Genomic DNA, 10,189 nt, shown 5'->3' with positions numbered 1-10,189 from the left:
GGAAGTACTGGTAATTGTCTGCACAAATGGTACATGTTCTTTCTCTTAGCTAAGTTGTAGCAGAGTTAATACTGTAAAACCTCGATATAATGGACTTCAGTAGACCAGAATTCACTTTTATTGGACTCGAGGAGCTACCGGACTAAGTTCCTTTATATCGGAAATAGTGCGATAAAGCCAGAAGCAGTGTGGACTGCCTGACCACTTCAGCAATGTTCACCACAATAAGGTAAATAAAAGACATGTTGATCAGTGTACAGTACTGTATTATTATATATACCGGTATTATACCATTTGATTAATGTAGTGAAAATATAGCACAGTACAGTACTGCAACGGTAGTCAGAACAGTTTAAAAACCGTTCACGTGATCCGGACTAATGTCTGATATATCGGAAAAAGTCCGGGTTATCAGGGGGAAGTCCAGATGTTCCTTTTATCGGAATTTCTCATTTTTCAGAATGCCTTGGGGCCCCAATTAGTCCGTTGTAGTGAGGTCTTACTGTATGTGAAAATACGGCACAATACAGTAATTAGCTGTTGCACGTTACATATTTCACTCCAGACATATGTAACGAGAAAAGAAATAATCAGCAATAATGACAACTGTTATCCGACATAGCTGCTGCACTTACGTGCAGTTTTGAAAATAAACGTAAACTTTCATAACTTTTGTGTCATTAATAGCACTGGTAGTCTTACATTTGGTATCAGTTTTTTGTGATACTGGTACAGTACTGTAAATCCAAATCTTCTGTCCTGAATACTGATAACATTCACTGTTGTGTGATTGGCCACTAGGAATCCTTGAAGGTACTACCATAAGTTTGAAATGAGGCCTCAAGTTGGAAAACTAGCTGTCGTTACAGTGGCTTTACTTGTAAACTGGACTCTTAGTCACAAGTACAGGAAGTAAAAATCAGGCTGAAGTTCACACCATTAGACTTTCTGGTCCAATTTCTTACCAGAGATTTTCCCTTTATGTAAACTGTTAGAACGGTTGCTACTTTTGACACTGGTTTATGCTTCCAGCCTGTAGAAAACCATCAGTAGTACCATAACCAGCCCTAGTAGCTACAGGGGTTTTGTAAGTGGAACAATGGTGTCACGTTGATTTAATCAAAGGGCCAGGCCAGGCTTAACAGGTCTTGGGGTAAATTACTGGTATTTAAGAATTAAGGCATGTTATTATACCAGTTTCCTTATATTTACAGATTTTGCTGGCAACTACTCCCATAAATGCAGGAAGATGTCAGACCTCAAGCCAGCACCACTGGACGATGACTCTACACTATCCAATCAAGAGACCACTGTATCGGAGGAAGATGAGAACCTCAGTGATATGGAGTCTGTCACAGGGAGCGAGCGTGATGCTGCCTCGGAAACGGGTTCGGAAACTCCTTCAGTCTCCGATAAATCAAGCCAACGCACATCTCGCTCAGCATCAAATACCCCAACCAATACCAGATCTACCCGAAGCCAAAATAATCCCAAGTTTGTGGCCAAGCAGAAGTCATTCATGGCCAAAGTTCAGGCAGCAACCTGTGGAGTGGACAGTGGGATGGGGAGACCGGAAACACCAGGCAAAAGAAAAAGAGAAGGTAGTTCCACAGCCACCCCAGCCACTAAAAAGAGGAAGTCGGGAAAGACAGACAACAATGGCCAGGTAAGAGCAATATAATAATGTTTCTTTGTCTCTTTGGATGTTATGCAAACAACTCTTGTTATATTACAATATCTTCTGTGCTGATTGTATGTTGCCATTGGTCATACTATATATATAATATTAGTTTTAAAATTGATCAGAAATCTACAACAGTGCTGTACTGTACAATGTAGTAACCTTTATATCCAATTTTACACACTGCTAATGTTAAACTACTAAACTTAAGAAAGTTCATATATATATATATATATACCGTATATAGCCAGGGTTCGGCAGGTTGGTCCTGACATTTAAAATGAGAGTGACCAGCAATGCTCATCCCTGAGTGGCATTACATGAGCAGTAAACCCCAACTACCCTTTGCATATAAACCTGCATTGGCTCAATCTGATTGGAGTGCCTTAATTATCCACTAAACCACCAGGTACCATAATTTGGTTATATGGTTACCACCCAGCACAGTAAATGGTTTCTTGGTGTACAAGAAATCATTTGGCATGTCACTTAGTGTAAAGTCACCTGTAGACAGAAGGAAGAGGAAAGAAAGAAGGAAAGACAGAAGAGGAAGGAAGGAAGAGAGGAAAGGGCAGTCACCCAAGAGCAGCACTACCTTGAGTGAGTGGATGGTGAGCACCCCCACCTACCACTTATATACAGTACTGTGTTGTTGTGGCAACATCTGGATGTAAACCTGGTAGGCTCCAGCCTGAAGCTGCCCTTCTGTATTCCTCCATTCTACTTTAAGGGGATAGGAAAGATAGTGTTTTTTTTTTTTTTTTTTTTTTTTTTTTTTTCCCCACAGCTTTGCATTAGAGTCACTGAGTTATATTTGTTCCACCACACTTGCATGCATATTTCTTTAGCACCTGTGTACCATAAATTACCCATATATGTATTGATGGTGACCCCCCAAAAAAAATAATGAAAAAATTTTGATGAGAATGTGTTGTTATGTTTCTGCAGACCCAGTACTGAAATTATTATACTTAGATAAAATACTGTATATCAAGTGAACAAGAACACAGCAGTTTCATTAACTTGAATACCAGGTCAGAACAAGGTATCAGAGATACACACTCCACTGAGTTCTTTCAAGTTTGGTTCTGTATTCTCCTCTCAAGTTATGTGCCAGGAAAAGGGAACAGGCTGTTGATAATCAGATAAAATTAGATTGTTATGACAGTAAAGTTGGTAAGGTAAAAGCAGAATAGGACCAAACCAAACATGATTTTTTATTTACTTATTTTTCATATAGTATGTAGGTTGTCTTCAGGATTGGTTAGTCTCACAGCAAGTGGTTATGAAGATGGCAGTATGTTCTTGGACTGTGAAGAAGAATTAGAATTGACACCCTTTTTGTATATGCATGAAAACAGAAGACAGGTCCATTCCTCATTATAGTCAGCTCATCAGCTCACTGAAAATTGTTGATTAGGAGAATTACTAGACAGTTCTACATGATATATTTTTTCTAGTAGGAAATATTTGTCATACCTGATGTTTAGCTCAATGTACCATACTACTTTTCCTCATAATACTGTATTTCATGGATAATTGTTGTTTATTACTGGTAGGTCTTTTTAATATTGTACTGGTAATATCCTATTAGTGTTTTAGGCCATTTTTTTTTTTTTTTTTTTTTTCCTCCATGAAATGGAATGCTGTATTAGGCAATGACCTTTAACATTATGCAGTGATAGCTATACTCAGCAGTAAGCAACAATACTAGCAGACCGACAGTGATACCCATTGGGTCCGTGTGTGTGTGTGTGTGTGTATAATCACATTGAAGGAGTCTGTTGAGGTAGTGTCAAACTGCCTCAGTCAGAGATATCTTGGTAAGCTTAAAAAATAAGACATCATTGAAGTGAAGTGTTAAGATGTAGTTTTAGGTACTATGAAAAAATTTGGAAATACTTTTGGTGGTCTTGGATAGTGGTGAGTGAAAGTTTGGTAGGTACAGTATATAATTTGCTGTTCTGATTGGCCAGACAATTCCCTGACTTGACAGTTTATTCTAGTTAAGCAGGAGCACTGCCAATATACAGTATTTAGATTTGCTTGCAGCACTGTCATGAAGTCTGACCACAATATCAAGTAGCATTATACAAATACCTAGACTGTACTTGTATTCATTATGCAAGGATATACTGTACTGGGTATTTAACAAGGCCTTATGTTTCATACAGGTATTGAAATGCCTTTGCATGTTCCTCCCTTGTTGCTTTTACATCTGACATATCCTGTATTATTGCCTTATATTGACCTTTGTTACTTGTATTTTGGAGAAATCCCAAATTTTTGGCTGTGTAGAGGTCCTGATTCAAAAGTCCATCTTACCTTTAACCCCACAGTTGCATATAGCACTCCTGAAATGCTGATCGGTAGACTGTGTCGTACATTCTGGAAGAGCAGTTTGAAATGTGAACTTTCCGGTCATTTTTTGCACCTGCTGCATGCTTATGCTTGATGAGTGGGTCATGAATTGTCAGTGTGGAATATAAACTTTGTCTAACTACAGTGTTAAAATGTTTGGCTAGGTATAAGTTGGTCAAAATGCATGATGAAAATGCAATTTTTTAAACTGGTTTTCCTGCACCACGAAAATAGGATATGTTTAGGGCTGCTGCAGCCTAAGGGTCAATGAGGGCAACTGGTTTCCAGTTGGAGCATCTGCATTGTCACATTTTTGGTATAGTGTTTTAAACTAAGGTGTAGAGAAGTCTGTAGTTTGTATAGGTAGTGAAAGGTCCATATACTGAGTTTTAATTGGAGTTACATGATTTGAAAATAATTGTTTGCCAGCAAGGGGTTTCTGAATTCAGGAAAAATGAATCTACCAGTAGCCAGAATAAAATCCTGAAATTCTATTTGTCTGGGAGAGTATAAAGATGCAAGCAAGCTGAGGATGTATATTCTAAATGAGTTTTCATATTGCACTTTCAATGGTGTTAGGAGAATCAAACGGGCTAATTGTGCATTAGTAGTAATGCTTAGGAAGTCGCATGAAGAATTCAATTAAGTTTTTAATTGCATTTCCCCCCACTTAAGCATTAGTTATGGGCTATGTGCTACAGTTTAATATAGCATCGCAGAGTTAACAGTATTGCTTTACTTCCCCAACAGGACTACCAGAATGATAATTATTGCTGGGAGTGTCATAGAGAGGGAGTGTTTATCTGCTGTGAAATGTGTCCACGGGTCTTCCATCTGAAGTGTGCAGGAATGGAAAAGGAACCGGAGGAAGACTGGGCGTGTAGTGAATGTCATGCTGTCATGCAGGCTGAGAATATTGAAAACAGGTAAGTCTTTCTCTCTCTCTCTCTCTCTCTCTCTCTCATTTTTCATATTGTTGTGGCAGATTCTGATAAAACATAGTAAGTGACACTTGGTTGTGTAACATCGTGCACAGCTCTGTCACCAGTTTTCCAGTGACTGAATTTTGGTGCTAGTGAGTGACAAACAGGGTGGCTTTAGGAGTGGCAGAGGATGTGTGGATCAAATATTTGCAGTAGGGGCAATGTAGGATTGGATGATGGATGGATGGATGAAGACAGATAGTGTTGTGAGAAGGACTGTAAGGTGTTTATGGCATTTATGGATCTGAAAAAGCACACGACATAGTAGACAGAGGGATTGTGGAAGATTTTGTTCATGTATGGTGTAGATGGTAAGCTGTTAGGTGCCGTCAAGAGTTTTTATGATAGTAGTGAAACATGTGTAAGGGCAAATGAGCAACTCAGTGAATGGTTCACGATCGGTGTGAGCGTGTGGCAGGGTTGTGTGATATCTCTTTGGTTGTTCAATACATGTATGGATGGGGTGATGAGAGGAGTAAAAACACGAGTATTGGAGAGAGGGATGGCATTGGTAATGAATCGTGACGGATGGAAAATCACAAATTTGTTTTATGCTGATGATACCGTACTACTTGCAGATACTGGACAGGAACTTGGTAGACTAGTACAGAGTTTTCCTGGTGTCTTTGAGCATCTTGCAGTGAGAGTAAATGCTGAAAGGCGTAAAGTAATGGTTCTTGAGAGAGAAAGTGACTCCTAGTGTAATATTACTTTGAATGGAGAGGACTGGAATTGGTGAGAGAGTTCAAATACCTGGATACAGTGATAGAAAAGAGAGGAAAATGTGCAAAAGAAGTGGAAAGTAGAGTGGCTTACATGAAGGAGTGTTAGTGCCAACTTTAACACATGGATGTGAGACTATGGTGTGCATGAAAATGAAAAGTCAAGAGTGAGAGCAGTGGAGATGGGGCTGCTGAGGAATGTATGTGGAGTACAGAGAGTGGATAGGATACAAAATAATGTGCTTTGTGAAAGATGTGGAGTGAGGATGTCTGTGGATACCAGAATCGAGGAGAGTGTACTGAGATGGTGTGGTCATGTGGAGAGAATGGATAACAACGGAGTGGTGAAAAATGTATATCTGAGCGAATTTGAAGGAGGGAGGAGGCAAGGTAGACCAAGGAGAAGATGGAGGGATATGATGGATGAGTGTGTGAGGAAGAGAGGTATGGATGTCAGTGAGGCTAGGGGACTGACAAGAGATTGAGCTGGTTGGATGAATGTTGTGAGAAGTGCGTGATCAGGGATTTAGCACCCTCTTTTAACATGACAGCGTCTGGATTGACTTATCGGGTACATTTATGTGAAGCTACAGGATGTGGGGAATGTTTTTGATGTATCATAGAGCCAGGATTCCGGGGGCTTGAATGATGAGTAAGTGGTAGCATGGCCCATTGAACTAGGCAAACTTGGGCTGTCTGGACTTTGCTACTTCTCACCCTGCCCTTGGATGGGAAAGGAGGTCCAGATGATGATGATGATAATGAATGTCGGTAGAATATTCCTAGTTGGGTTGGCTATATTTCTTGGTATCCAAATTTGAGAACTTGAAATTTTCGAAATGGAGAGAGGTATTTACGACAGTATTTGTTATACATTGATGTTGTGTGAAAAATAAGAATTGTGTGAAAAATATAAACAATTAAATGTAGTGGTAGTGTGGTCAGATTTGGTATACACCAAGTTCTGTCCCTACATAATAATAATGATGGATGATGGATGGATGGATAGTATTAATAATAATAATAATGTATCAATCTAATTGTCTGTCTTGCCAGACACCAGAATTCCGTAAGGGGTGTCCGTTTGACTTTGAGTTACTGTAGTTGTTTTACAGGGAGGGGCACTAACTATTCATCAACCCATTTGATAACACATATGGGTTGGTTATATGGTAAACGCCCAGCGCTGTAAATGGTTTCCTGGTTTACAGGAAATATAAAGCTGCCTGTTAACAAAATAAGAGTAATGAAAAATGACAGGAAAGAGGAGTGATACAGGACGAGAGGAGGGCAGACACAGAGAAGAATGATGAAGATGAAAGAATAACTAGGCACCGCTACACGTAGTGGGTGGATGATAATAATAATAAAATCAGCTGAAGTAAATAGAGAGACTCTTCAGCAATTGATTCAATTTTCTGACCAGTGTTTGAGGTCTCAGACTTCATGGTAATCAGATAATACTGGAAGTTTGTGTGTCTGTATTAAAATATACAGGTGAGATGAGTGAGCTTCAGGTATTTGGTTGTGTTTAAACAATGTAGAAACCATACTTCAAAAATTTCACTAACTGACTTTGTACCAGTATTTTTATTTATTTATTTTTTTTTATAACCTGCATGTACAGTAAGTTTATTTGTTTATGTGTTGTAACTTATATACTTTGAAATGTTTTATACCTTTTAATCACTAGGGTTTTGTGATACCTCTTCTCATATGTCATGTTAGGTATTTCATAGCATGACATGACAATGAATACAGAGAGAGTTAGCATGTAGCCCAGTGGAGTTCCCAGTAGCATTCTTTGGGTATTGTGTCTGCCCAGCAATCCTCTGTGGTTTTGTTGAAAGAAATGCAGTTTTTGTATGCCATCTGTCTGCTTGAACATAACAAATAATTGCAGTGAGTCAGCAGTATTTATAGCGCTTCATGGTGATTTATTGTGAAGGATATAAAATTACCCCACAGAAAAATACTTTGCACATACTTTATTTGTTGTCCGAAGAAGCTGTTGCACGGTTTATCATATACCCATCATAGATGCTAGATACATCATGGTATGCTTTGTGTTCCTTTATGTTGTTTTAATTTTCTCTGGGCTCTGTATCATACTCTACAGCTCAGTATTTCATACTGTACATATATACTACTATAAATTGTTAATCACTGATTCAGTTGTTTTAAACTAGTGATGAATTCCAGAACAGTAAGACAACAGAAATGTTTTGTATATACTGTACCTTTCAGTGATTGGCTGTTCTGCTCACTCACCATGTGTTACTTCCATAGCTTTATTAAATGGTAAACTATTTTCTGAGACACCTCGTATATTCATATTCACATAAATCGGCTTTTACTGCCACTGTAAACCATTGTATAAGGACATCAGGTGTAAGGTGTATGTGAAAAGTCATTTCAGGTAATACAGTACAGTGTACATGAAGTTATGCAAGAGTAAAGACTTCTCAGACCAAGCAAAACTCCTATTTTCAATATGGTATTTATTTCCACTTACCATTATGAAGCTTATATCAACATTTTAAATATGATTTTACCTCTGCACACTATTGCTGATGTGAAAATTGAGTTTCTGTTGGCCTTAGAAGTGTCAAGAAATCCAAGTCATCAAAGCAAAATATCACAAACCACAGCATGCGTATTTTTTAGAATAAAAGCCGTTTATTACCTGTTGCCAACTATTACAATGTTGTTTCCCAGAAAAATAGCTTTAGACACTAAATTATGTCAAGAAACATGGAAATTAATGATAAGCAGTAATTTAAAAGAACTGCTTGTAACTTGAGGTTATTTATGCTGAAAGTTTAAGCAAACTTTTTTTTTAAGTTGTAATATTGGTATACTGCTGTACTGTAAAGAAAGCTTACTCTGAAGCTTTGGTAGCCAAAAGTTTGATGAAAAAATATAATACTACAGATATGATAATTTGTATATTGCTGGATTAATATTCTCCTAAGCCAAGAAACCATATACAGTGCTGGGTGGCAACCATATAACCAACCCACACGTGCTCCCTACGTGTCAACAAGTGGGTTGGTGGAGGGTTAGTGCCCCTCCCTGTGAAACAAATAACTCAAAGTCAAATGGCCACCCCTCACGGGATTATGGAGTCTGGCAATAGATAGGTAGATAAATAGAATATTCTCCTCAGATGTGAAAAGTTTAGTATGTATTTGTGTGTGTCTTGGTTTGTGAGTTGTTAAGTTTATGAGTGGGAAGAAGCAAATGGTTATGGGAGAGAGGAAAGAAGTGGGTTAGGGTAAAGTTGATTGCGTAACTTTTGTGAGTACTGTATTGGTAAAACAGCCAGTTTTATATTATCGCTTGTGAAATGACTCATAATCAGATGAGTACAGTACACCCATGATATAATGAACTAAATGGTACCAGGCCTTTGATGTTAAAGCCAAACACCATGCTGTTCAGTAACTTCCCAGGCGTTGTGGCTTTTATTGGATAAAGATTGTTAAATGTAGAGTGTCATACGGCTGTACAGTCATACACAGTAACATACTGCTAAGTCTAAATGGCTCTTTTTCTCAATAAATACATTACTTATGGCATCTCGCACGATGCTGATCACCCAGAGACTGATGCGGCTTTCCGTGAGATGCGGAGTAGTGTGTGTGTGTGTGTGTGTGTGTGTGTGTGTGTGTGTGTGTGTGTGTGTGTGTGTGTAGGGACACCATGCTGGTCAGTGTGCCCCACATGACCATTCTATTGCCAAACTCTTCATTAAGTGAACTTAAAGTTTGGCCAGCTAAAGGTGGTCGTTAAAACTGAAATTCGTTAAAAGAAGGTTTGGTATATTTAGAGCCCCGGGCTCCTACACTTCTCATGGGGCAACGTAGGATTGGATGATGGATGGATAAATGGACTATACTTTTATTATTGCTGGCCAGCAATGAAGTGGTAGTATTGCAAAATTCATTGTCAGGCCAACACCTACTTTCGTCATAAGATGATCCACTGGTATACATGGAGAGTAATGAGGAGGATGGATGGTGAACTTGTTGAACGAAAGGCAATGATAGACTACGTGTGTGTGGATGAGCGAATGAGAAGACAGGTGTTGGATGCAAGAATGTGGAGAGGGTGGGGGAATGGAGTCTCGGACCATCACTTTGTAATGGCCAAGGTAGAGTTGCAAAGAAAGTGGTTGAGGAGACGAAGGGGAAGACAGGAGGAAGCAGCTCCTGTGAGAAGAGTGGAGAAATTGCAAGATAGTGAGAAAATGACAGAGTATAAGAGCATAGTGGAAGAAAGATTGGGAAGGTAAGAGATAGAGCAGATGGAAGGGGTGGAAGACGTATGTAAGATATTCACGGAAGAGATAGGTGCAGTGTGTGAGGCGGTTTGTGGAGTGAGGAGGAGATGCAAGGGTGTGCAAGGGACAGCATGGTGGAATGATGAGGTGAAACGAG

At 39.0% G+C, this 10,189-nt stretch overlaps 1 protein-coding gene across 1 annotated transcript in view; it reads left to right on the top strand.

Moving 5' to 3' along the window:
- The first annotated feature begins 1,249 nt into the window (after positions 1 to 1,249).
- The window catches only part of Zmynd8 (Zinc finger MYND-type containing 8), a 181,857-nt gene continuing 172,917 nt past the window's right edge, over positions 1,250 to 10,189 (top strand). Inside the window, exons 1-2 of the mRNA XM_080274703.1 lie at positions 1,250 to 1,666; positions 4,793 to 4,968. Of these exons, the coding sequence (XP_080130829.1) occupies positions 1,250 to 1,666; positions 4,793 to 4,968 (593 nt within the window). The remainder of the gene's footprint in view (positions 1,667 to 4,792; positions 4,969 to 10,189) is intronic.

Source organism: Coenobita brevimanus, chromosome 59 (assembly GCF_032717465.1).
Source record: "Coenobita brevimanus isolate Jiangsu-jjx chromosome 59, ASM3271746v2, whole genome shotgun sequence".
Classification (NCBI taxonomy): domain Eukaryota; kingdom Metazoa; phylum Arthropoda; class Malacostraca; order Decapoda; family Coenobitidae; genus Coenobita; species Coenobita brevimanus.
This window is presented reverse-complemented; position numbering and strand designations above follow the sequence as displayed.